We start from the raw sequence: 27,500 nt of genomic DNA on the forward strand, positions 1-27,500 counted from the left end.
GAAGAAATCTCTGGCAGAACCAGGCTCAGAAATGTGCAGTCATCTGCCTCGACCGGTTGGGGTGAAAGGAAAATCGGGGACAGAGGATGGTGGGGGACAGAAAGGGGACTATCATTGGGAGCTGGTTCCACAGGACAACATCATCATTTCCTGGTTTGACAAACATTGATAAATATTTTTACACATTTTATTTAATTTACATTAACAAATTGAATTGAGAAAATAATCCTGAGTTGCTGCGTTAACTCAAAACTGTAACTTTAAATAGTTTCATATTTTTAGATTGAAACATTTTATTCAATATTCTAATTGTCAGACAAATGCACTTAATGTGAACGAAGAAATGTTTTCGTAGCCTAAAGAATGTGAAAATCAAGTGCTTAAAGGTCAAAGGTTAAAGAGTTCCTGGGGACATTTCCTGCCATTCTGTTTTTTTATAGTTAAGACATTTTGTTGACGGTGTGAAAGAATGAATATCGCACACATTTTCCAGAGGATTTTCATTTTTGATAAACTTAGCCTAAAATGGCTAAGATACGCAAGAACTTACTGATTTGTTCCTGGTGGCAGAAAAAACCTTATTATTATTATTATTATTATTATTATTATTATTATTATAATTATATATTGACTTATTTAAAGTGGAAACAAATATTAATATATAAAGTTTTTAATAATCCTCAGTTTCCCTTGTTGTCTCTTTGTCTGTGTGTCTTTGAGTGTCTCTTGACGTCTCTTTGTTGTCTCTTGTGTCTCTTGTCGTCTCCAGACATAAACGAGTGTCTGAACCCGGGCATCTGCAGTCAGATCTGCATAAACCTGAAAGGAGGCTACAAGTGTGAGTGTCACAACGGTTACCAGATGGATCCGACCACAGGAGTGTGTAAGGCTGTCGGTGAGTCCTCAAACATCCGTCTGTCTGTCTGTCTGTCTGTCTGTCTGTCTGTCTTCTACCACTTTATCCTCCTCATGAACAACACAGGGAGAGAGACACACACAACTTTCTAGATATCACACAAACCCTTTTAGGAGTTATGCTAACAAGAAGAACACACAACACTCACACAAGAGCGGAGGATACATGGGTGAACACGGAGGATACACGGGATACATGGGGGACACACAGGGGCAACATCGTGGTTCGATGTTCTCAGTGACTCTTGTTCTTCTTGGTCTTCAGGTAAAGAACCGTGTCTGATCTTCACCAACCGTCGCGACATCCGTCGCCTGGGTCTGGAGAGGAAGGAGTACACACAGATCGTGGAGCAGCAGAGGAACGCCGTGGCTCTGGACGCAGACTTTGACCAGCAGATGATCTTCTGGGCCGACCTGACTCAGAGGACCATTTATAGGTCTCGCACAGACACACACACACACACACTGCTTTTATACGTGTAGAATAATCTTTTTCTAAAGTTGGATTGAATTATGTGTGAAACAGCCACCGTCAAAGTGCTGGACAGAATCATTAATAAAAGACATCTAAGCAAACCAACTAAAATAAATGAAAAGACGTTAAACTTTAGAAAAATACATCTCCATGTTTCAATGTAAATCTTGACCTAAATGAACTATAAAACATCTGTTGCTATGGTAACCGTATGAATATCTCACCAGTAGATGTCACTGTTTCTTCCACACTGGAACTTTTTTTAACCCCATTCAAACGTCCTCAATGTCATTTTCATATTTTTATAAAAACATAAAAGACATAATTGACGATGATGATTTCAGGTCTTTTATTTGAAATAACCCCAGTTGAAAATAACAGACAAAAACAAACAAACAGTCAAAGTGGTTTAAATCCAGTATCATGATCCTTTGCGATAGTCTACAGTCCTAAATCTAGTATCCCAATCCTTTGTGATGGACTACAGTCCTAAATCTAGTATCCCAATCCTTTGTGATGGTCTACAGTCCTAAATCCAGTATCACAATCCTTTGTGATGGTCTACAGTCCTAAATCCAGTCTCACAATCCTTTGTGATGGTCTACAGTCCTAAATCACAATTCTTTGTGATGGTCTACAGTCCTTAATCCAGTATCACAATCCTTTGTGATGGTCTACAGTCCTAAATCACAATCCTGTATGATGGTCTACAGTCCTAAATCCAGTATCACAATCCTTTGTGATGATCTACAGTCCAGTGACTGTGTCTCGGTGGGTTCTTGTTCTGTCCTCACAGTACGGTCCTGGACAAACGAGGAGACGTCGGCGCTCACAAAAAAGTGATGGACAACGTCCAGACTCCGGTGGGTGTGGCCGTGGACTGGATCTATAAGAACCTGTACTGGTCTGACCTCGGGACCAAAACCATCTCCGTAACCAACTTTAACGGAACCAAACAGAAGGTTCTGTTCAACAGAGGCCTCAAAGAACCGGCGTCCATCGCTGTGGACCCACTGTCAGGGTCGGTCTGTCCTTCCTTGAGTTTGTGATTTTGGTTTTCTCCTACTTTTCTTTACAGTCCTTTAACTGTGTGTGTGTGTGCGTGTGCGTGTGCGTGTGCGTGTGTGTGTGTGTGTGTGTGCGCGTGCGTAGGTTTGTGTACTGGTCAGATTGGGGAGAACCTGCTAAGATCGAGAAAGCTGGTATGAACGGAGTGGACAGACAAGTCCTGGTGGCCACGGACATTCAGTGGCCTAATGGAATCACTCTGGGTACACATACACACATCGTCGTCATGGAAACAAATGTTTTATTTTTAGAAGTTTGTGAATAAACTTCACTGAAGAAGAAAAAACTTTTAATTTCTTGGTGATGAAACTTTTATTGATTTTCGTCTGTCTGATGTGTTGTGTTCACAGACCTGATCAAAGGCCGCTTGTACTGGGTTGACTCTAAGCTTCACATGTTGTGCAGCGTTGATCTGAATGGAGACAACAGGAAGAAAGTTCTGCAGTCGTCAGATTATCTCGCTCATCCCTTTGCTCTCACTGTGTTTGAGGTAAAAACACTTTAAAATCATTCTATATCTGTGTGTTTATCTTTAAAATCATTCTATATCCGTGTGTTTGTCTTTAAAATCATTCTATATCTGTGTGTTTATCTTTAAAATCATTCTATATCTGTGTGTTTATCTTTAAAATCATTCTATATCTGTGTGTTTGTCTTTAAAATCATTCTATATCTGTGTGTTTATCTTTAAAATCATTCTATATCTGTTCGTTTATCTTTAAAATCATTCTATATCCGTGTGTTTGTCTTTAAAATCATTCTTTATCTGTTTGTTTATCTTTAAAATCATTCTATATCCGTGTGTTTGTCTTTAAAATCATTCTATATCTGTGTGTTTATCTTTAAAATCATTCTATATCCGTGTGTTTGTCTTTAAAATCATTCTATATCTGTTTGTTTATCTTTAAAATCATTCTATATCCGTGTGTTTGTCTTTAAAATCATTCTATATCTGTGTGTTTATCTTTAAAATCATTCTATATCTGTGTGTTTATCTTTAAAATCATTCTATATCTGTTCGTTTATCTTTAAAATCATTCTATATCTGTGTGTTTGTCTTTAAAATCATTCTATATCTGTTCGTTTATCTTTAAAATCATTCTATATCTGTGTGTTTGTCTTTAAAATATTCTATATCTGTGTGTTTATCTTTAAAATCATTCTATATCTGTTCGTTTATCTTTAAAATCATTCTATATCCGTGTGTTTGTCTTTAAAATCATTCTATATCTGTTTGTTTATCTTTAAAATCATTCTATATCCGTGTGTTTGTCTTTAAAATCATTCTATATCTGTGTGTTTATCTTTAAAATCATTCTATATCCGTGTGTTTGTCTTTAAAATCATTCTATATCTGTTTGTTTATCTTTAAAATCATTCTATATCCGTGTGTTTGTCTTTAAAATCATTCTATATCCGTGTGTTTATCTTTAAAATCATTCTATATCCGTGTGTTTGTCTTTAAAATCATTCTATATCTGTGTGTTTATCTTTAAAATCATTCTATATCTGTGTGTTTATCTTTAAAATCATTCTATATCTGTTCGTTTATCTTTAAAATCATTCTATATCTGTTCGTTTATCTTTAAAATCATTCTATATCTGTTTGTTTATCTTTAAAATCATTCTATATCTGTGTGTTTATCTTTAAAATCATTCTATATCTGTGTGTTTATCTTTAAAATCATTCTATATCTGTGTGTTTATCTTTAAAATCATTCTATATCTGTTTGTTTATCTTTAAAATCATTCTATATCTGTTTGTTTGTCTTTAAAATCATTCTATATCTGTGTGTTTATCTTTAAAATCATTCTATATCTGTGTGTTTATCTTTAAAATCATTCTATATCTGTGTGTTTATCTTTAAAATCATTCTATATCTGTGTGTTTGTCTTTAAAATCATTCTATATCTGTGTGTTTGTCTTTAAAATCATTCTATATCTGTGTGTTTGTCTTTAAAATCATTCTATATCTGTTTGTTTATCTTTAAAATCATTCTATATCCGTGTGTTTGTCTTTAAAATCATTCTATATCCGTGTGTTTATCTTTAAAATCATTCTATATCCGTGTGTTTGTCTTTAAAATCATTCTATATCTGTGTGTTTATCTTTAAAATCATTCTATATCTGTGTGTTTATCTTTAAAATCATTCTATATCTGTTCGTTTATCTTTAAAATCATTCTATATCTGTTCGTTTATCTTTAAAATCATTCTATATCTGTTTGTTTATCTTTAAAATCATTCTATATCTGTGTGTTTATCTTTAAAATCATTCTATATCTGTGTGTTTATCTTTAAAATCATTCTATATCTGTGTGTTTATCTTTAAAATCATTCTATATCTGTTTGTTTATCTTTAAAATCATTCTATATCTGTTTGTTTGTCTTTAAAATCATTCTATATCTGTGTGTTTATCTTTAAAATCATTCTATATCTGTGTGTTTATCTTTAAAATCATTCTATATCTGTGTGTTTATCTTTAAAATCATTCTATATCTGTGTGTTTGTCTTTAAAATCATTCTATATCTGTGTGTTTGTCTTTAAAATCATTCTATATCTGTGTGTTTGTCTTTAAAATCATTCTATATCTGTGTGTTTATCTTTAAAATCATTCTATATCTGTGTGTTTATCTTTAAAATCATTCTATATCTGTTTGTTTATCTTTAAAATCATTCTATATCTGTGTGTTTATCTTTAAAATCATTCTATATCTGTGTGTTTGTCTTTAAAATCATTCTACAGTGGTGTGCAAAAGTGTTTGCCCCCTTCCTGATTTGATGAATTCTGCTGTCTACCAAAAACACCCTGAAGGAGAATGTGCGGCCATTTGTTCGTGACCTCAGGCTGAAGCCAACTTGGGTTCTGCAGCAGGACAATGATCCGAAGCACACCAGCAAGTCCACTTCTGAATGGCTAAAGAAAAACAAAATGAAGACTTTGGAGTGGCCTAGTCAAAGTCCTGACCTTAATCCTATTGAGATGCCGTGGCATGACTTTAAAAAGGCGCTTCATGCCCGAAAAAACTCTAATGTGGCTGAATGACAACAGTTCTACAAAGATGAGTGGGTCAAAAATCCTCCACAGCGTTTGTAAAAGACTCATTGCAAGTTATCACAAACGCTTGATTGCAGTTGTTGCTGCAAACGGCGGCTCAACCAGTTATTAGGTTTAGGGGGCAAACACTTTCTCACACAGGGACATGTAGGTTTACATTTGTTTTCCCTCCCTTAATAATAAAAACCTTCATTTATAAAAACACATTTTGTGTTAACTTGTGTTGTCTTTGACTAATATTTAAATGTGTGTGTGTGTGTGTGTGTGTGTGTGTGTGTGCGCAGGACCGAGTGTTCTGGACAGACGGTGAGACCAAAGCGATCTTTGGTGCAAACAAGTTCTCCGGAGCAGACGTCGTGACTCTGGCGAGTAAACTCAACGACCCTCAGGATATCATCGTCTATCACGAGCTCATCCAGCTGTCGGGTCAGCACTCATTCACTTTTCATGCTTTCATGTTAATCCAAACGTTTTGTCTGTTCTTTGGAAATACAGACGTTTATTATGATACTTTTATATAATATAATAGAAGTAAAAGTGACATAAGACATATTTGTGAAATGGTTTTACCCTGAAAACTTCAAACTCTTTTTCCTTAAAACTCCACAAAAATGTAAGAAAGAACTTCTGTGTTTATGATATAAGTTGTAATCCTCGTCTATTTATAAATCGATATCTATATAGTGTAGTGTTTTAGATATACATTTCTAGATGTGTTATAAATGTGTGTGTGCAGGAACTAACTGGTGCTCAGAGAAAGGAGAAAATGGCGGCTGCAGCTACATGTGTCTGCCGGCGCCGCAGATCAACAAACACTCGCCCAAATACACGTGTGTGTGCCCAGAGGGACAGGAAGTGGCCGACGACGGCCTACGCTGCAGACCCGGTGAGTCGCGTCACCATGACAACAACAAATAAACATCTAAAGCCACTCCATCACTTTGACCTTTGATCATATCTCATTCAAATGTTTGTATTTAAATGAAGTTTGATGAAGAAAACCACGAGGTGCGTTCAAGGAACCTGGTATTTCCTCGTGTGTGGCTTTTACAAAAGTCTCTCCCTCGTCCTTCCTCATATCTTAGCTGTAGCTCCGCCTCTGACAGCAGCTGACTTCCTCTTCCTGTTCTGTGTCCATCGTATTTCTCACCTCTGTTAGTTCCAGACCAGGTTTTAAGCTGGGTTCACGTCTCTGGACTCATGAGAGTCTGTGATTCTGTGAGGAGGAAGAAAGAAACCACGGGTCAAAACCACAGAACCGTAGGTCAGAACCGTAGGTCAGAACCAGGATCAGAACCACAGGTCAAAACCGGCTGTGAGTCCGTCTCTCAGCCCATATGGACCCTGGTGTGGACAGGTCCTGGTTTCCTCAGAACTCACGCTGACACTGTCTCCAGGTCATGGTCTGTAACAGACAGCAGGGGGCAGTGGAGATCATATTAAAACTGATCAGTCACGTCCTCTCTCTGATTTCCTCTCCTGTGCTGGGTTTGCTCCCTCCTCCCTCCTCCCTCCTCCCTCACTCCCTCCTCCCTCCTCCCTCCCCCCTCCCACAGATTGTCCTTTTCATAGTGAAGTGGCTCCAGAAAGAAACCTGACGCGTGAATTCAGAACATACACTGTGGTCGTGAGACAGACAGCTGTGGTTGTGAGACAGTGACTGTGGCGGTGAGACTGTGGTTGTGAGACAGTGACTGTGGGGCGGTGAGACAGACAGTGACTGTGGGGCGGTGAGACAGTGACTGTGGCGGTGAGACAGACAGTGACTGTGGCGGTGAGACAGACAGTGACTGTGGTGGTGAGACAGTGACTGCTGCAGCATCTCCCTGACAACTGACCGCAGTGTTCTCCTTCTGCTCTTGTGTGTGTGTGTGTGCGTGTGCGTGTGTGTGTGTGTGTGTGTGTGTGTGTGTGTGTGTGTGTGTACATTGGTTTGATACACTTGTCTCCGGTCTTTGTTCCGCTCCTCTCACCTGTCAATCATCACACAGGAGGAGGGGGAGGAGCCTGGAAACACATGTTTGACACTGCAGCTGTTTTTAGAGATCATTCAGTCACGTCTGTCTGTCTCTATCTTTTATTCCTCAGCTGTTTACACTGCTGCTGGGTTTTTTACTGAGTGAGAATGGAGTGGGAGGAGTTTGGGTGGGGGAGGGGGGACCCGCCTGTCAGTCACTCGCTGAATGCTCCTCCTCCTTCCTCCAGTTGGACAGCAGCCTAAGACTCTGTCGCTCTTTACATGAACGTCCAGTTAAACACATGTTTCACACACACACACACACATCCCACCACTTATTATCAGGTTATTAAAAGGAGCCACTTCCTGTGTTTAATTATTTCCAGTTAGTGTGTGTGGATATAACTTTATGTTGAAGCTGAATTTAAAGTCTGTCTCTGTGACGCAGACATGCCCACCACAGCTCCCTCAAAGGATGATGGGAAATCTCTAAATTCTCCGCCCACAGGTAAAAAGTGTGCGTCGTCATGGTGACGTGGTTTTGAATCATTTGGAGCTTCTGCTGGTTTTCTCTGTCTGTGCAGATTGACTTTGATCTTTTTCTGTGTGTGTGTGTGTGTGTGTGTGTGTGTGTGTGTGTGTGTGTGTGTGTGTGTGTGTGTGTGTGTGTGTGTGTGTGTGTGTGTGTGTGTGTGTGTGTGTGTGTGTGTGTGTGTGTGTGTGTGTGTGTGTGTGTGTGTGTGTATTTGCTTTTAAATGTGATTCAAATGTGAATTTTCATCGCTTTCCTCTGGTGTTTAATGTGGTTCACAGCTGCGTTAGTTTCCTCTGGTCATGTGACATGAAGCTCAGCAGCGACCTCTGGTGGCAGAAACAAGGAAGTGAACAAAACCTCATTATGATGAGTTTCAGCAAAGCTTTTATTTTATTGTTTATTTGGATCAAATCTGACCTGAGGAAGATCTAGATCTGGATTCAGGTTACAGTGAAAGAGTGAAACGTCTGTTTTTCTGGTTTCTATGGTTACAGATTTGTTGTTTTTATAGAAAACATAATTTGGGAGATAGTCTTTTTAAAGAAGCAGCTCCTTCATCATGAAATCATCTGATCTGAGGTTTAGTTGAAGTGGATTTTCAGATGGAGATCACCTTAGAATGTGCACGTGTATCAGGTTAGTTCTTGATCAGTGTTGGGAATGTTACTTTAAAAAAGTAATTAGTTATAGTAACTCACTACCTTTCCAAAAAGTAACTGAGTTAGTAACTGAATTACTCTATAATAAAAGTAACTCGTTACCAGGGAAACTAACTATTTGTGTTACCGTTAAAAAAAAAAGTTGCTATATGTCAAAGAATCTGGATTTTTTGGTGTAGTTTTCACAAGTCAGTTGAAATGAGTAGAACAGACAGGTGTTTGTACATAACTTTCTATATTTATTGCACGTCGACAGACAGCCAGATGTTCATCCTGCACTTCAACTATTATCTTTGTAAGAAAAGTAAACAGTTACACCATATAAAGTGCATTTAACTCCAGCAAATTAAATCAAACTCTCTCAACCTGAGACAACAAAAGTAAACTTTTAAACAACAAAAAAGTGTGTTTAGCTCTATAGTCTTATTCTTAATTAAATAAATCAAACTCTCAATAATCGGTGTTTTTGGCAACTAACTTTGTAGATGTGTGCGTGCCATTGTGAGATGCTTCATTAAATTAGAATTTCTTACAACAGATGTCGACAAAGTTTTTGAAATTTACAAGGTTTCTTGAATGCATCTGAACTAAGGCTCCTTCAGTGAGAGAATGTTGAATTTGACCTGATTTTAAATCTCATTGTCTAACATGTTTAATCTTTTATAATACTAATAATAATACTAATAATGAAGGGAAACACGTCAAACATCGTCGTTGTCTGTGAAACAGAAGCAGGAAGTGACTTTGTTGCGTTTCCTGTTGCAGAAGCAAACGTGAGCTCGTCAATCCAGTTCAACTCCACGTCCAGAGGTTCTGCTGCGGCGGCCTGGGCCGTCCTCCCCGTCTGTGAGTATCTGCTGACTCATCACATGACCATCGCATGACCATCGCATGACCATCACATGACGACAGAAGTGTGTGTCTCTCTGTCTCTCTGTCTGTCTGTCTGTCTGTCTGTCTCTCTGTGTATAGTGTTGCTGGCCCTGGCAGCATCGGGTGGTTTCCTCATGTGGAGAAACTGGCAGCTGAAGAACCAGAAGAGCATGAACTTTGATAACCCCGTGTACCTGAAGACGACCGAGGACGACCTGAACATCGACATCACGCGACACGGAGCCAATGTGGGCCACACCTACCCCGCGGTGCGTGAGTGGATCACATGATCGTCGCTGAACGATCAGTAGAGTTTATTTGAGGCAGAATAAACAAAGAGGATGAAGCAGAGCGTGACCTCTGCCCTCACTTAATCCTCACTGAATCATGGTCTGTCCACACAGATTAATCAGATTAATCAGATGAACTCCCGTCAGACACGAACGTCCAGGTTATTTGAAATGAACAATATTCAGAGTTTTCTTTCTTTAAAGTGTAGAAACATGATCACGATGGAGCAGCTTCTTTAAACGTCCAGCAGGGGGCAGATGTTCCTGATTATCTTTGATCATGTTATTGATCTGCTGATCAAGTCTTTTAAAGTCGATGATGTCATCACTCTTTTTTTCTCTTGTCTCCAGATCTCGATCGTGAGCACAGAAGATGATCTGTCCTGATTTTTTTTTTTCTGCGGCCTTGTGACGCTGCGTGGTGCCTCCTCGTTTCCATGGCGACGGTTGTCGTCAGCAGCAGCAGACGACGCCTCCTGAAGTGCTTTACGTGAGCTTGAGCCGAGGACGACGCCCACAACGTTATTTAACATCGTTTTTGTGTCACAGCCGTTTTTCACTCATTTCGTTTTTACTTTTCTTCTTTATTTTTGGACCGCAGACGACTTCCTGTCTGCTCTCTGACACCACCATGGCGGGAAACCTGAGGGTCAAGGTCATTAAGGAAAGGAGGCGTTCCTGGAGATAAAAAAACAAACGTGGTCCAAATTTTTTTCCCGCCTCCCGAATTTTGTGTAAATTTGTGTACGATGGCGTTTCATCATCATCCCTAAAATGTAACTTTTCTTTTGTTTGTTTATTTTTCATTCCCTTTAGAAGTATTATGATTATTATTATTATTATTATTATTATTATTATTATTAGTAATAATTAATGATTATAGGAGGAGTAAGGGGTTGCCATGGTTACCGCATTTGTAAACACTGTACATACGATCACATGACCGTCAGAATCAGGATTCTCTTCTCGATGCACTTTGATCAAATGTTCCTCGTGTAAATAAGATTGTATACGTTTGACTTTTGCTACGTCGGCCTCGTTACCAGGGTTACACACACGTTTAAGAGAAAAAGGAAAAAAAGACACTAAACAGAATTTGGTAAAAATCAATATTTTGTACGTTTGTTTTTTTCTGTTGCAGAATTAAAACATCAATCACCTGTGTGTGTGTGAGAGAGTGTGCTCAACAGCGACCCCTGTGGCCGCAGGTGGTTCTTGTGAATGTGATGTTTTAGGAACGCGTCGGGCTGTCTTCATCTAAAACGTTTTATTCTGAGGCTGAAAAAAACTGTGACTTGAACACTTTAGTTAAAACTCTTCAAAAAAAACAAACTAAAACTGACATGAAATAATGTTCTATTTATAAAACAAATGTCGTTCACATCAAAGAAAAAGAATCAAGATTACAAATAAAACAGTTTAATCTGAGATTAATAAACACAGCAGCAGGGTTAGAGTGAGTGAGTGAATGTTTATTTGTTCCTCTCTTCATTATCCCACTTTTAATCTCCACTGATTTAATTTCTTTCAGACAAAAATCCGGCAAACACACGCTGGGATTAATGTGCAGGTCAAGGTCAAAGGTCACACAAAGCAGAGTGAGTTTAAAAAAAAAAATCTCTTCTATTATCGATCAAATTTAAAGAAAACGTTCATGTTCATCAGGTTAAATATGTTTATAATTTATTTAATATTCATCCGTTCATAACCTAATCTTTTTTAACCAAATCTCATCATTACTAGAAAATGTAAATATTGTTAAACTGTCATGTTTTATTTAAATAAAAGTCCGTTTTTAACCTCTACAAAAGTAAAGTATTATTCACAGGAAATATGAAAAGAACTGAGTTGAGAAATTAATGTTTTTCTATTTCTTCTTTTTATTATTGAACAGGAAGTGAATGACTTTAATACTTAGTGAGGATTAAAAGATCCAGACAAAAACAGCAGCAGGTCTTTGATTGGATTGACAGTTAGTCCCCGCCCACACTGAGCTGCAGCTCCGCCTCCATTCTGCTGAGGATTTAATGATCGACTGAAAAAACTTCACAAACATTAAAGTGAAACTCAAACAGACACACAAACACGTGTGTGTGTGTGTGTGTGTGTGGGGTTCAGATTTCATCATCAGTCAATTATGTTTTCTCACCTTCGAGCTCGGAGCAAAAGTTTGTTTGTCAGTAGAACTGAAGCTGGACCTGGTCCTGAACATCTGGACCTGCTGGACTTTAAACCATGGAGCTCCACACAGGTCAGATCAGAATCATGAGTGTCCTTTAAAAACAGAAATGTTTTTATATTATTTAGAATGATTTATTTGTGTTTGAACTGTTTTCATTTATTGTAAACGTAAATAAATAAGTGAAGTTTCTATTCATGTTAAAATAAAAACGACACAAACGTGAAAATCACACTTTCATCTGTCTAACATACAGTCCGAGTGATTGTCTTGAAGTGACTGCACTTACGTCGATAATGACGCTGATTTAGTTTTGAATAATCAAACAGGATTATAATCCCAACAGCTACTGTGTAACAGAATGTTATGTCCCGCCCCTTTCCCATCAGCCCTCAAGTCAAAGCTCCGCCCCCAGAAGCACAAGAATGTTTTTGTTTGTCTTTTGTTCTTGAACTTCTTGTCGTGTTTGTTTTGTTTGAAGGACGTGAGCAGAGACATCTACGATCTTTACACAGAATACGAGGACGAGGACGAGGAGACGTTTCCCAAGTCTCAGTCCGACGCGTCTCCGAACAAACACGGCGTCCTCAACATCAACGTCGGAGGAACGGTAACTTTAGCAAACGTCAAAAACACTTGACGACAGTCAAAAAAAGTCTGTTTCATCGTGTTGCACATTCTCCACCTGGGGGAGCTGTTCACTGATTTTATAACTTAATTGTTTATCTAAACTCACATTGATCCTGACGAGTGTCCGGCAGCTCCCCCTGTAGGTGAACATGTAGATTGCACCTACAGGCACAGAGAGGAACTGCTGCTGTAGGTCAAAAGGTCAACCACGTGTTTACATCACGACTTTTAAAGACATTTTTATTCGGCCTCTTGTATTGAGACGATTCAGATATCGAAATCTTTTACCGTCATGTGACCCACGTTTTTTTTGCTTAAATTGTCTGAAAGTGCAGAGACACAAAGTTGAGCCACCAAGCTGGTCGGTTCTGAACGTCTGGACAAAAATAGAAATGTTGGCAGTTTTGAAACTACAGCGAAAACTTGCACGTGTAATTCTTATTTTGTTTAGAAAATGGCATTATGGGAATTAGCCCCGCCCGTTCAGGACTTGGTCGCCAGAGTGACGTTTTATTAAATTGTCTTTTTTTCTGTTTCCTGCAGTTGTACTTCCTGCCGCACAGATTAGCTGCCCGGTATCCGACAACACGCATCGGACGCTTGGCCGCGTTCACCGATCACGACATGAAGCTGCGACTTTGTGACGACTTCATCGTCAACAGGAACGAGTTCTTCTTCGATCGCGATCCCAAAGTTTTCCACAACATCTTCAGCTTCTACCGGTGAGACACGACGAGACCTTTGACTTCTTCTGTTTATGACTCAGCGTATCTAACTCCTGTCCCTGTTCTTCCTCCTCCTCATCATCAGAACCGGAGTTCTGTGGATCAAAGACGAGCTGTGTCCTCGTAGTTTCCTGGAGGAGATAAATTACTGGGGCGTACGAATGAGAAACAGTGAGCGCTGCTGTCGCGTCGCCTTTGAAGAAAGACACGACGAGCTGAACGACGAGCTGAAGATACAGAAGCAGCTGACGGCCGAGGTGAGCGTTGTCAAGACGACGTCGTTGTTTACAGCGTCCAGGCTAATGAAGACAGCTGGGTTGTTGGCTAATAGTTAGCTAACTAAACAAAACCTTGACTTTCAGACACTGAACCTAAAACTGCTTGATTTTATTCTTATTTAGTGCAATTATCAAACTTTAGATTCTGCAACAATTTTCAAGGAAATATAGTATTTAGCTCCAGTTTATGAGGTAACGGCTAACTACAGTAGCTGCTGCGACCTCTCCTGAGACCACATAAACAGCTAGCTGCTACAGTAGCTAATTTAGCATCTACAGGTGGTAGGTGCAGCTAGTTCAACTCTGAGCAGCTACAGCAGCTAACGAGCGGCCACAGTAATCATTTTGTTCCCACATTAGAAAAGTATAAAAACACAGAGGATCTGTCCACTCATTTAAGTCAACTTTATTAATCACCATTGTCTCGACTCAAGGAAACTAAACTGTGTTTAATTTAATAACTTGTATTTAAACATGCTGTCGTCAGATTACGGGACCACTGTTGTTGACATGGACATTAACGTCTCGTGTCCTGTACCGTGTCCTGTGTCCTGCAGGTGGAGCTGGAGGAGAACGAGGAGTTATTTGATGACATGTTTTTGGGAGCGATGAGGAGGAGAATGTGGCTCCTGATGGAGAAACCGTTCTCCTCGGTCACCGCCAAACTGATGGGCGTGGCCTCGTCTGTGTTTGTGCTGGTTTCGCTGGTCGCCATGACGCTCAACACCGTGGACGAAATGCAGTATAAAGTAAAGTGTGTTTAATTCTCTGGAGTCGGAGTCAGGGTGGATGAAAATAAGCGTGAGCGTGTTGGTTTGTGTGCAGACGGCGTCCGGTCGTCCCAGATTCTACGGCGAGCACGTGGAAACTTCCTGCATCACCTTCTTCACCCTGGAGTATCTGCTGCGTCTGACGTCCACGCCCGACCTCAGGACCTTTGGATGGAGCGTCCTGAACGTGGTGGACCTGATCACCATCCTGCCACATTACCTGCAGATGGCGCTGGAATGTTTCGAGGATGAAGACGTTCATCCGCACGTGGGAGACCTGACGACTGTGGGACGTGTTGGGAAGGTAAAAAGAAAAGGTTAAAGGTCGTGATGAGGTTGTTGTGGTCTGGTTCTGCTCTGGTTCTGGTCTGTGCAGGTGGGTCAGGTTCTGAGGATCATGCGTCTCATGAGGATCTTCAGGGTTCTGAAGCTGGCGCGTCACTCGACAGGACTGCGAGCGTTCGGATTCACTCTGAGACAATGTTACCAGCAGGTGAGATGATGAAAGCAACCTGAATCTTCTGCCCCTTTACAGGAGGAAATGTGCAGCTGTTGTAATCCTTCAGATTATTATTCTATCCGTGTGATTTTTGAGGATGTTAACGAGCATAAAACACTCAGCTCTGGCGAAAATGCAATATTGGCATTGACCCCGGACCCGTGCATTGCTCAAGGGTTCTATAGTGCCCCCTACGGTGAAAACAGAGGCAAAATTGAGTTCCACCAAATTTCCCGTAACTTGGTGTGAAGATGTTATCGACCAAGACAAACAAAAAAGTCAGTAACCATGGCAACTCAACTGCTGCACTCATGACTTTCCCTGTACCATGTTTTTCCTTTTCTGCCCCTGAGCAAGGCACCAAAGCACTGTTCACCACTGGTGTGGAACAAGTTAATTACAGAAGTCAGATTTTCAATCACTAATTGGTGTGTGTGTGTGTGTGTGTGTATAGGTGGGCTGTTTGCTCCTCTTCATCGTCATGGGGATCTTCATGTTCTCAGCGATGGTTTACTCCGCAGAACACGACGTGTCCAACACAAAGTTCACGTCCATGCCTCACGCCTGGTGGTGGGCGACTGTGAGTCCGAGCACATCCACACGTTTATCTCAACTCAGCTGTTCACTCATGTTTGTTTGTTTGGTGCAGGTTAGCATCTCCACCGTGGGCTACGGTGACATTTTCCCACAAACCAACCTCGGCCGCGTCTTCGCGTTCGCCTGCATCTCGTTCGGCGTGATCCTGAATGGAATGCCCATCTCCGTCCTCTACAACAAGTTCTCCGACTTCTACACCAAGCTCAAGTCGCAGGAAAGCGCCGCCGTCACCAAAGCACGCGGGAAACTGCGCTTAGCAAGGAGAGCGGCGAGGAAGTTTGCAGAGGTCGCGCAGCAGAAGATGTAAAGTCGGGTTCAAACTGAGAAGAACGTGTGATTTTGACTTTAAAGATTTGCTTTGGCTGATGCTAATGCTTTGTTGGAAGTAAGGTCAGAGGTCAAAACTGGGAGTGGCCTGAGTGTTGACTGCATTGACTAGACATGGTGAGGTGAACAGGAACGACCTCTGAACCAGGACCAAACAAACCTCCTTTTCGGTCACAGTGTGTGTTTTTATGCAGATGATACAAATATTTATCTTTAGTTTTTATCCTTCAGATCATTTTAAGAATCTGCAGCTTCTGTTTTTAAACTTTATTAAATGTTTATCCTTGAACAACAGCTCCACCTTGTGTCAGTGTTGAAGATTACAGGTGAAATGACCTCATCGTTGACCTCCAACACTATAGTTTCATTATTCACAAACATAAATCCATTTTTTCCACATCCTGAAAAACGTTCCCACACAAACGGATGTTGTCCTGGCGGGGGGCGTGGCCTGGCCTGTAGAAACGTGTCATAGTTTATTTGTGGAGCCGCTCCAGCAGGATTTCTGCTCCCTTGTTGCCGCCGCCGCTGCCGAGCTGCGACGCGATGGACGTCAGCGCGTCCTTCACCTCTGAGGAAACGGACGTGTCACAGCTGCTCAGGAGACTGCACACAAACACGGGTCAAAGGTCATCATTGTACTCTTTTTAATCACATTTAAAGAGAAAAAACTTTGTTTTATCGTCATTGTCCAGGCCCAATTTTTACTATTTATTTATTTATTCCTCTCGCCGATAAACAGTTTTTATGAAAGAAATAAAGTCAGTAAATCAAACCCTGAAAGATGGATGACAGTGGTCAAAACCTTTTCTTTTATTTGATGTTTAGTTGCTGTGTGCACATGCACAATAACCTGTAGAAGTCTTTTGTATTTACTACATGGCTCAACAGCCCCCTGTGTGTGTGTGTGTGTGAGAGCACTGACCTGCACAGAACCATGGCTCCTCTGTTGACTTTGACCCAGCTCTTCATGTTGTCCGTCCCCACTGTGTCCACCAGGATTCTGCCAAAGCGCTCTGAGACGCAGAGAAACACCACGTTATTCACGTTTGACTGACAGGTGACGGTGAGTAGATGATGCTTGTTTACCTTCCTTCCCGGCCTCTGCCAGGGTGGCGTCCTGCTCGATGAGCCACTTGAGCACCAGGTGACCGGCTGGATGTTCGGCCATGTGAAGCTACAGAGAAACAAATCTCTTCAACAACATGTTTCACGTCTTAATCTCACTGTTACACACTTTTATAAACCACTCACTCTCCCACACCAAACCCCATAGTGTGTCTAACAGTGAGATAAAGACGTGAAACATGGTTCCTTGTGTCTCTGAGGTTCTGTGGAGTTCTCAGTGTGTTCTGTGAGGTTCTCAGTGTGTTCTCAGTGAGGTTGTCGGTGTGTTCTCAGTGTGTTCTGTGAGGTTCTCAGTGTGTTCTCAGTGAGGTTGTCGGTGTGTTCTCAGTGAGGTCCGTGTTCTCTCACCACTCCACTCGCTCCTCCTGGTATCAGTTCCTGATTGGCCAGCTGAGCCACGGCTGTCATGGCGGGTCGGAGGTCACCGCAGGCCGAGCCCAGGATGTCGCTAACGGTGACGCTGCTGGCTTTGTCCAGCGCCATGTTGACGGCGTTGTCACGGAGATACTCGAGCAAGGGCGGGGACACAGCTTCCAGCAGCTCCTTCCTCCGAACAGTGGCTTCTTTTTTACTGAGGAGATGAAGATGAAGGTGAGTTTGAACACTGATGGTGGTGATGATGGTGGTGATGATGGTGATGATGGTCACCTGTGGGGGTTTCCGTCTCCTTTCTCCAGAACCTTGATGATCTCTGGCAGCAGGTGAGCCGGGTCTCTGGGGCTCAGCAGGTACAACAGAACCTTTTTACCGTATTTGTTGTTTATGACCTCGTCCAGAGACGACAGGATCTCCTGCACAGGAGTCAGACAACGTTCAGGGACCACATTCAGAGACCACAGATCAGTCTGAGGACTTCATGATAGAAAAACTGAAGTATTATATTTTCTAAGTCCATCTTTGTTCCATCATTGTTCAACACAATAATAAACATGTAAATGAGACGTACCGACAAAACCACTTGTTTGACCAACTTTGTGTCGTCCACACTGTCAAATATGGACATGAGGACCAGGTGACTGAACTCGCCCTGAGGACACACACACACACACAGTTAATACAAACCAACAGTTTCTGTGAGTGAGTGAATGGATGAATGAAAACTCACCGTGGCAAACTTCACCATGTAACTCTTCATCGTTTTAATGATGACTTTTCTGTCCTGAAACGTAAAAATCAGAATTATCACCAGACATTTTTATGTTTTTAACGTCAGACGTGTGTGTGTGTGTGTGTCCGCCCACGCACACACACCTTGGCCGTGCCGTGCCACACACAGTTCATAGCGACTCGAGCTCCGTCGTGTGTGTGAGCCATGTAGACGACGGACTCTCTGATGGACTCGATCATTTCCTGCTCACAAACAAACAAACTTCACTCATGTAACAAGTGAATAATCATCTAATCTAATCTAATCCAGAGCAGATATGAGTGCATGCTCACCGTTCTCTGTTTCTCTGGAGCAAAGTGGAAAAAGTCCATGAAGACTTTGTGAACCAGCGAGTGTTTGATCACCTGTTCTCTGAAAACAACAACAACAACAGCTGCTGTAGTGACGACAACAACTGACACAATAACATTTATATTAACATTTATTTTATTCTTACTTCTGAGCCATGGGCGTGAGGATCTGCTTCATCTCGTCGATGATGTTGCTCAGTTTTCCCGGGTTTTCCTCCGCGACTTTGTCGATGGTGTTACACACAGACGACTGAACACAGACAGAAATCATCCATTTAAAAGAAAATCTGCTTAATCTCATCAAATCTACATCCGTTTAAGTCTGACATCTACAGAACACGTTCACATCTTTATCTCACTGTGAGACAACAGGAAACTGAAGTTAGTAAACCACTCACTCTCCCACACCAAAGTCCATAGAGAAAATCAGTGATTTTAACATCACACACACAGTTGTTGATCCACTGCTGCCTACATCACTAACTTCTATTATGTTCTTTTAACTCAGTGTTTGAACTCCTTTGTTCAGATTGACCTCAGTGACACACAGTGACCACACGAGGCAGCAGAGGACCAGCAGCTCCTGTGTCCCTCTCTCTGAGGTTTGGTGTGTGTGTGTGTGTGTGTGTGTGTGTACCTTGCAGACGATGAAGGTGTTCCCGTACAACTCCTCCGTGAGCATGAGCCTCTGTGCGAGCACGGCTTTGTCGTTGTACGCGTACTCAACGATGGACGACGCGGCGGCGTGACGGAGCATCGGCCTCACGTGACCTTTCAGCGCCTGCATCACAGCGGCCACCACCTCTTTGTTCCTGTGCACCGAACACACAACTGTCACACACACACACACACACACAAACGTGTCCAGGTGTGTGTGTGTGTGTGAAGGTGAGACTCACCCGTACATGAGCAGCTTCTTCACCACGTGTTTTCCATACTGAGACTTACACAGACCGACGACGTCATCTGCAAACACTAACTGTTAATTATCTGTTATTAAACGCACACATAACTGAATGAGATTTAGCGCGTGGACACAAAGTAAAATCTATGGAAAAATGATTCAAAAGAATTCAAATCACCTTTAAGTTCGTCAAACACTTCCTGTCTCTGCTCGTGGCTGCCGAACTGCACGAAACACTGAAGCACTCGCACCGAGTCGTGGGCAAACGCCATCTAGAGGCAGAGAGAGGAACATACACACTGATCCACCACCATATAAAACCCCTTCTGTCTTTTTTCTTCTCCTTTTGTGAGACAGTCTGTAAGTTCTTGTCTCCTTAACCAGTGTTTCCCACACACTGGGTCGGGACCCAAAGATGGCTCACGGGAGAAATTTTTCAGGTCCCCCCCCGTAATTTGCTGAACTTTTCCAACCTTTTATTTAAGATTTATGTGAATATGTTTTAAATAAGATGGAATTAATCGACCAAACAACTGACCAAGTCAATATAATGTTAGCGGTTACAGAAACAAACCACAGTAAAGTGATAAAGTCGTATAAAGTCGTATTTGACACTCACTTGTTTGATTTTCCCACGAATCAGATCATGAAGCTTCTTCATGAGCTTCTTCTTCATGTCGTTGTCACAATTCTTCCTGGTTTTTTTTCCACACAAACAAACATCAGATCACAATAATGTAGACTTGACTTTGTTTGATAAATGAATCTGCAGCTGAAGATAAACCAGATGAAGAATGAATGAATTGTTTTACACAAAGTAAACATGAAAATCTTTAATTGAAGGATAAAGTTGACATTTGTGTAAACTGTGGTATATTTAACTAACTCCAAAGACGATCTGACGAAGCTGCTGTTGTCTCACCTCCTCAGATCTGCCCACAGTTGTTTGGCCTGAGTGATGATGTCAAACATGTCCTTCCTCTCCGCCTGTTGTCTGCTCTGCTTCAGCTCTTTCTTCCTCTGCTGTCGGTTCTTCTTCAGCTCCTCCTCCGTCAGCTCCTTCTTTCCTGACTTCATCCTCTTCATCCCTGGTCCTGTTTAAACACATGAGTCACAAACATCACAGAGAAACTTCAGCTGCAGATTTGAATTCTTACCTGTACATTTTATTCTTACATTTCTACTTTCTGTGAATTTAATTTAACTGTGTCGTTCACTGTGAAATGCAGTCCTAGTGATTTCATTCATTCTGTTTATATTTATCTATCAGACTGTGATCCTGACCTCTGACACTGACAGTCATCATCATCTGTTTATCGTGCTTTTTATTCCCCGTCGTTACTTTTGTTTGTTTCTCGTCCGTCGTCTTGTTTCGCTTTGATTAACGTGGTCTGTTAAAAACATGCTACATACATGAAGTTATTTAAATCAACAAAGAAACAGAAATGATAGGACGTTGTACCTTTACTCTGGTCTGCATCAGTCACTTTTCTTTTCCTCTGGTCTGCTCCAGCTTTAGAGAAAGCAAATCTCTCGTCTTTCTTTCCGCTGTCTCGTCCTTTTCCCGCTCTGCTCTTTGTGTTGTTGAACGGTTTGAACGGCTTCTTACCTTCCGGTTTCCTCCCGAGCTTGGTCCCGTTAGGATCTGGACAGAGTGAGCCGTGGTCAGAGACCTGGGTCGTGGGTGAAGCTTCAGAGTTTGTGGAGAATAAAAACACAGCTCACCTGTTCCTCTCGGTGTGAACGTCTGCTTCTTCCCTCCTTTAGGAGAAAAGTGTTTTCTGGGTTTGGCCTCCATCCTGGAACAAGAGAAGAAACACCAACAGTGAGGAGTTTTTTTTCTGTTTATAAAGACGTTTTTAAATCAAGTCTGGTCGTTTTTTTTAAGACACAGCAGGCTTAAATCTTACATATGTATATCTTCTTTCCAAATGTTGTCATGTTTCCAGCTACATTTGTCTGTTTATGAGCAACATAACTCAGAAACTAAAGTACGGACGTGAGTGAGAAGGAGAAACTGAACTGAGGGATCGTCTTGAAGGTGGTTTACAGTCTCTGAAGTTATTAATATTCTCGTTATTAATCCAAATTATCAATATTGGTTGGGCTGCAACTAACTAAGATGAATCCGTCAATTATTTTCTTGATTAATTGACTCGTCTTTTGGTTCATAAAAAGTGTTTCTCAAACGTGGAAATGATGATTAATGATTTCTTTGTAATATGGAGCTAAAAAAACAACATTCATATTTAAGAAGCTGAAAAATCACAGTGTGTCTTCTAATTATTAAATTTAGAAACGCTGAGGACGGTTAATGTAGTCATCGGTTAGTAACTAACTAGTAAATAAGTGAATCCTGATCAAATTGTGTGACGAATATAGTGGATAAATAATTTGGTGGATAAGGTGAATTGATTAATCGGTAAAGTTAAACATTATATTACATGTCATTTAGCAGACGCGTCTATCCAAAGCGACTTACAAGGGAATTGAGTACAACCAGCCAGGGTTGGAGTTGAACTTGCGACCATGTCTTTTGCACACAGGGTACCGGTCTTAACCACTGAGCCACTCCACCCCCATGTCAGACAGTGAACTAACAACACGCGCCATAACAACAACTCTGACATGAGTGTGTGTGTGTGGGTTAACGTTCAGTTTAGAGACGTTTGTGTTGACCGATTAAATCGACTAACGCTAATCTAGTGTCTCTGTTAGCTGCTACTTCGGACAGCTTCAACTCTTTCACATTAATAACTTTAAATGTTTGGATTTATTTGACATCTTCGATGACGTCATCAAACATGACGTTGACGTCACGTGTGTATCCGTTAACGTGATAAAAAACGGTTTTAATGCAGTTACTTACGTTAAAGAGAAGGAAAAACACACGCTGCGCTTCTGTCCCACGTTTCTCTTCAGCTCTGTTACGACCACGGTTTACGGCACACGATATCCAATCGGCTTCCACTTCCCCTGCCGTAAAACGTGTCGTGTCGTTGCGACAGCTGACACAAATCATCACAAATAACAAAAAACCGGAGTGTTTTGTACAAAGCGGTCACGTAAAGCAAATAAACGCGGTTTATATAAATGTGACGCATATTTTTTTTAAGATAATTGAAGCACGGGAATGAGATTAAAACAATAAAAATAACGTAACAATAAAAGGACGTAAATAAACCATAATCATTTAAATAAAGTATATATGTATATATATATATATATATTACATTATATAGACATAATTTTATACTGCATAATATACATGTGTATAATATAGAACACTACGGAAGAGGATAAAGGCCAAATCTAAAAAAGGAAAAGATTTGTTTTTATTCGTCAAAAAGAAAAATCCGCTGTCCAAGATGGCGGACCGGTATGCGCATGCGCGATGTGGATCTGGTAGTAACCGCGCGATCTCTCTCTCTCGTCTCGTGCTGGTGTCAGTTTCCTGTGAGTGTGTGCGTGTGGACTCCACACGTGTCCGCGGATCTGCTGTGGATTTAAGATGAATTTCACCGCAGTTCTTCGTCTTTAAGGATCCGTCTGCGTCACTTTATGTTCGCGGTTTGTCGTCGGAGCCGCTGAGTGAGCGTCACTGCGATTAGAAAGCGGACAAATGTGTTTTTGTGCTCGTTTGTGGCAGCTAAGAGTGAGCGAGCTAACGTTAGCCGCCGGAGAGAACAACATGTTCAGACATGTTTACTGAGAGAGAGAGAGACACACACACACACACACACACACACAGACAGACAAACAGACGAGGAGAGGGAGAGACAGCACGATAATGTCACACATGTATTATTAAAATGGATTATAAGTTTCCAGATCAGCTTTTTCCTTCGTTTTATGAACGTGGACCTCCAGATAAAGTCCTGAATCACTGCGCTGGAAACTGGGGAAGTTACGACAAACTCACGATTCAGGTGAGAAAAGCGCCAACACCTGATATCTACATATAATACCATATTTATCTAATCTTGATAACAACTACAACAGTTAATCATTGTCAAATCCAAGTCGCAATTGGAATAAGCGCAGCTGCCAAACGATAAGATAGGGCTGCGATTTAATCGTAGCCTACATTTTTACGACAGTTCTGTTTACTGTTAATTAAACATTAAATTCTTACTGTTTTATGAGCTATTCGCATCGTCCTTGAAGTAGCGATGGTAGCGAGTCGATACTTCGATGGTGTCACATGGTTATGCTTCATATGTTTCCATTGAACTGAAGTTTGACTGAAAATTAGACCTGAAATCGCAATCGGTGTCCGAAAAATCGCAATTAGATATTTTACCTCAATCGTTTTGCCATCATATACATTTATTTTTTCTTTCAGATATTTATAGATTCATAAATAATACAATGAAATAGATAATAATCACATAAGCAAGATTATATAGAAAAGTCTAATTTCTTGATTATAATTAGACTTATAATTGTTAAATTCAAATATTTTCAAATATTATATTATATTATATAATAAATTCAAATATTTACTTTAGTGACTAAAGTTTTTTTCCTTATCTTTGATTTGAGTTTGTGTTTGTAGTAAATAATATTATTCTGTTTTCAGGACGACTCTGGTTCTCGCTCTAACTGGACGTTTACCTCCAGACATCAGGTCAAAGGAGAGACGTGGCGTCACACCGAGCCTGTACCACTTCCTCTGCTGTCTCCTTTAAATGGTGAGACACTACAAATGTAACAAAGAGAAGTGAATCAGTGAGAGAAGCACGTTTTTATTATTTGTCATTATTCCCAGCCTGATGATGAATTAAATGATTGCTTTTGTTGTTGTTTTTCCCAGAATTCCTTTGGCCGACAAAGCCTCCCAATCCACTGGACTTCATGGATCACGTGAGTGAAAGCCTTGAAATATGAATCATAGAAACACAGACAGTCTGCAGTAAGACGTCACTCTGTGGATGTTTATTTTCATGAATAACGTTGTGGTATTTTGTGTTTAGATGCAGAATTTCTTCCTGGATCACAGACACGATGCGTTCGGCTGCATGAGCCAAATTCTGGGCGAGAACTTCAACTTTACACAAGGAACGAAAGAAGTGAGTGTCACCAACACAGTGTTTTAATCACAGCTGGGTGATTTGATCATGATATACTTTCTTTAATATCATTCAGTATTGATATTTATTTAAATCAAAATTTCTGGAGGTCTGGGCGAGTCTCGATCCTGTTATAGGAGATATATGTGGATATAAAGCTGCACTCGTGAAAAATTTGACAATATAATTATATAAATATAATTTTGTTGAGTCCATCTATATATTTCAATAGATAGAGATTTAATAAATCTGATGATCTTCAATGCAACAGCCTTTAAAAGTCATCACACATACTTTACCACGATATGACGTGTGTGTGTGGTAACAGATCAGAACTGATGACCAGATGATCCAGCAGTGTTTGTTGTTTTTAATCGGTTATTAATTGATAACTAAATTAATCAGTTTGAGTGTTTGTTTGTTTTTAAAGAATTACAACAATTTTTTTCAATGATTGTGATCAGAGTCCATGTTGTTTTTCAGAAACGTCACAAAGACTCCATCAGCATGTGGAGGGTGACGAGGTATCTGGACGGGCTGTCGTTTAAAAAGTGAGTGAACGTGGCCGAGTGAAAGTGAGTGGAACTGAAAACATCTTCACTCAAACAGTCTCCCGTCTGTTTATTTATCTATTTATTGAACGTGGTGTTTTCCTCCCTCTCCAGGTGTCGGCTGAGGGATCGCTCCGTCCCTCTGAACCGTTACAGTGCTCTGCTGGGAGACGTGGTTCACGCCATCCCTCCTCAGCTGTTGGGTTCTCTGCTGTATGAGGAGCTGGCGGAGCAGGGGGAACGCCTGCTGTTCTCTGAAGCGGCCACGGGTGGCGCTCTGGAGTTCATCCCTTTCTCTCACAACGGCGACGGCTACCTCGTTTACCCCGGAAACCAAGGACTGAACCGACTCAGTATCCTGATCCACTGCTGCCTCAAATGTCTTATTTTGTCACTTAGGCTTTTAAAATCCTTTGTTCAGATTGACCTCAGTGACACAAAGTGACCACACGAGGCAACGGAGGACCTGCAGCTCCTGTGTTCCAGCAGCTAAAATCACTGATTTTCTCTATGAGGTTTGGTGTGGGAGAGTGAGTGGTTTACAAACTTCAGTTTCCTGTTGTGATAAAGTGAGATAAAGACATGAAACATGTTCTAAAGATATCGTACACTTAAACTGATGTAGGTTTTAGTTTTTGAACCTTTTATAAAGAGGCTGACATATACTGAACTAAATGGAAACGACATTTTCCACTTTCAAAAGTGGTAAGACACAAATCCACATCTTTAATTACAAAACCTCCGCAACAGAGCACATTCTCTTGAGTCTAGAAAAAGAAAGGCAAACAACCACTGTGTCTATTTATTCTAGATCTTTCCTGAAAACCATGGCTTTCTGAAAACAGCCGTTTCTCCAGCTTTGACTACCTCTTGATTGTTATTCTTAACGCAGTACCACAGAATTCCACAGGGTGGAGCTGCAGCGCCACAGAGGAAGCCACTCTGTTCTCAGGTCCAGCAGCAGCGACTCCTTCAGCTTCCACCTGAATGGTCCCATCAGACAGATTAGCTCCGCCTCTCTGTTCAACAACAGTAAGAACGAGCACGTTGTTTTGTACGTTCTCTCTCTGTTGTTGTGCACATGTTTGTGTTGTTTATTTGTGATAAATCAAACGTTCTCTCTGTTGTTGTGCACATGTTTGTGATAAATCAAACGTTCTCTCTGTTGTTGTGCACATGTTTGTGTTGTTAGTTTGTGATAAATCAAACGTTCTCTCGGTTGTGCACATGTTTGTGTTGTTTGTGATAAATCAAACGTTCTCTCTGTTGTTGTGCACATGTTTGTGTTGTTAGTTTGTGATAAATCAAACGTTCTCTCGATTGTGCACATGTTTGTGTTGTTTGTTTGTGATAAATCAAACGTTCTCTCTGTTGTTGTGCACATGTTTGTGTTGTTTGTGATAAATCAAACGCTCTCTCTCTGTTGTGCACATGTTTGTGTTAGTTTGTGATAAATCAAACGTTCTCTCGGTTGTGCACATGTTTGTGTTTGTGATAAATCAAACGTTCTCTCTGTTGTGTACATGTTTGTGTTGTTAGTTTGTGATAAATCAAACGTTCTCTCTGTTGTGCACATGTTTGTGTTGTTTGTTTGCGATAAATCAAATGTTCTCTCTGTTGTGCACATGTTTGTGTTTGTGATAAATCAAACGTTCTCTCTCTGTTGTTGTGCACATGTTTGTGTTTGTTTGTGATAAATCAAACGCTCTCTCTGTTGTTGTGCACATGTTTGTGATAAATCAAACGTTCTCTCTCTGTTGATGTGCACATGTTTGTGTTTGTGATAAATCAAATGCTCTCTCTGTTGTTGTGCACATGTTTGTGTTGTTTGTTTGCGATAAATCAAATGTTCTCTCTGTTGTTGTGCACATGTTTGTGTTTGTGATAAATCAAACGCTCTCTCTGTTGTTGTGCACATGTTTGTGTTTGTGATAAATCAAACGCTCTCTCTGTTGTTGTGCACATGTTTGTGATAAATCAAACGTTCTCTCTGTTGTGTACATGTTTGTGTTTGTGATGAATCAAACGCTCTCTCTGTTGTTGTGCACATGTTTGTGTTGTTTGTTTGTGATAAATCAAACGCTCTCTCTCTGTTGTTGTGCACGTTTGTGTTGTTTGTTTGTGATAAATCAAACGTTCTCTCTCTGTTGTGCACATGTTTGTGTTGTTTGTTTGTGATAAATCAAACGTTCTCTCTCTGTTTTGCACATGTTTGTGTTGTTTGTTTGTGATAAATCAAACGTTCTCTCTCTGCTGTTGTGCACATGTTTGTGTTGTTAGTTTGTGATAAATCAAACGTTCTCTCTCTGTTGTGCACATGTTTGTGTTGTTTGTTTGTGATAAATCAAACGTTCTCTCTCTGTTGTGCACATGTTTGTGTTTGTGATAAATCAAACGTTCTCTCTCTGTTGTTGTGCACATGTTTGTGTTGTTTGTTTGTGATAAATCAAACGTTCTCTCTCTATTGTTTAGCACGTTTGTGTTGTTGATTTCAGGCTGCGTCGCCGTGCGCTCAGATTATCTGTGTGGAGTGTGGAGGTTCAGCGGAG

At 40.8% G+C, this 27,500-nt stretch overlaps 4 protein-coding genes across 6 annotated transcripts in view; 3 read left to right on the plus strand and 1 right to left on the minus strand.

Annotated features, from left to right (window-relative positions):
• Positions 1–10,565, plus strand: part of vldlr (very low density lipoprotein receptor) — a 21,534-nt gene extending 10,969 nt beyond the window's left edge. The window contains exons 10-20 of one of the 2 annotated variants that reach the window (XM_058616764.1): positions 770–895; positions 1,181–1,352; positions 2,187–2,411; positions 2,543–2,661; positions 2,809–2,948; positions 5,804–5,945; positions 6,256–6,405; positions 7,925–7,984; positions 9,436–9,516; positions 9,643–9,812; positions 10,185–10,565. In XM_058616764.1, the coding sequence (XP_058472747.1) occupies positions 770–895; positions 1,181–1,352; positions 2,187–2,411; positions 2,543–2,661; positions 2,809–2,948; positions 5,804–5,945; positions 6,256–6,405; positions 7,925–7,984; positions 9,436–9,516; positions 9,643–9,812; positions 10,185–10,220 (1,421 nt within the window). In that variant the 3' untranslated portion in view covers positions 10,221–10,565. The remainder of the gene's footprint in view (positions 1–769; positions 896–1,180; positions 1,353–2,186; positions 2,412–2,542; positions 2,662–2,808; positions 2,949–5,803; positions 5,946–6,255; positions 6,406–7,924; positions 7,985–9,435; positions 9,517–9,642; positions 9,813–10,184) is intronic. The other variant, XM_058616765.1, reaches the window with a different exon arrangement.
• Positions 10,566–11,084: 519 nt separating this feature from the next.
• kcnv2a (potassium channel, subfamily V, member 2a) lies at positions 11,085–16,024 on the plus strand. 2 transcript variants are annotated; one of them, XM_058616768.1, is made up of 9 exons: positions 11,085–12,084; positions 12,494–12,622; positions 13,186–13,364; positions 13,453–13,624; positions 14,203–14,394; positions 14,471–14,719; positions 14,792–14,908; positions 15,369–15,494; positions 15,564–16,024. In XM_058616768.1, the coding sequence occupies exons 1-9, from the start codon at positions 11,971–11,973 to the stop codon at positions 15,816–15,818; spliced, it is 1,533 nt and encodes a 510-aa protein (XP_058472751.1). In that variant the 5' UTR covers positions 11,085–11,970; the 3' UTR covers positions 15,819–16,024. The 2 variants fall into 2 exon arrangements, with proteins under 2 accessions (XP_058472751.1, XP_058472750.1); XM_058616767.1 differs by having other exon boundaries at positions 11,995–12,622.
• Positions 16,025–16,090: 66 nt separating this feature from the next.
• pum3 (pumilio RNA-binding family member 3) lies at positions 16,091–22,335 on the minus strand. The gene is made up of 18 exons (XM_058616766.1): positions 22,198–22,335; positions 21,054–21,127; positions 20,791–20,973; positions 20,251–20,422; positions 19,948–20,023; positions 19,507–19,600; positions 19,324–19,390; positions 19,062–19,236; positions 18,571–18,674; positions 18,407–18,485; positions 18,218–18,316; positions 18,072–18,125; positions 17,913–17,993; positions 17,615–17,757; positions 17,315–17,537; positions 16,928–17,015; positions 16,764–16,854; positions 16,091–16,444 (listed from the first exon to the last, which is right to left on the minus strand). Exons 2-18 carry the CDS (start codon positions 21,124–21,126, stop codon positions 16,315–16,317), a joined length of 1,932 nt encoding a protein of 643 aa, XP_058472749.1. The 5' UTR covers position 21,127; positions 22,198–22,335; the 3' UTR covers positions 16,091–16,314.
• A 427-nt stretch (positions 22,336–22,762) lies between these two features.
• The window catches only part of taf1c (TATA-box binding protein associated factor, RNA polymerase I subunit C), a 10,978-nt gene continuing 6,240 nt past the window's right edge, over positions 22,763–27,500 (plus strand). Inside the window, exons 1-8 of the mRNA XM_058616763.1 lie at positions 22,763–23,257; positions 23,911–24,022; positions 24,145–24,194; positions 24,305–24,400; positions 24,884–24,951; positions 25,066–25,304; positions 25,852–25,983; positions 27,447–27,500. The exon at positions 27,447–27,500 is cut by the window's right edge and continues 67 nt beyond it. Of these exons, the coding sequence (XP_058472746.1) occupies positions 23,141–23,257; positions 23,911–24,022; positions 24,145–24,194; positions 24,305–24,400; positions 24,884–24,951; positions 25,066–25,304; positions 25,852–25,983; positions 27,447–27,500 (868 nt within the window). The 5' untranslated portion in view covers positions 22,763–23,140. The remainder of the gene's footprint in view (positions 23,258–23,910; positions 24,023–24,144; positions 24,195–24,304; positions 24,401–24,883; positions 24,952–25,065; positions 25,305–25,851; positions 25,984–27,446) is intronic.

The sequence above is a fragment of the Solea solea genome, chromosome 19 (genome assembly GCF_958295425.1).
Source record: "Solea solea chromosome 19, fSolSol10.1, whole genome shotgun sequence".
NCBI classification, from domain to species: domain Eukaryota; kingdom Metazoa; phylum Chordata; class Actinopteri; order Pleuronectiformes; family Soleidae; genus Solea; species Solea solea.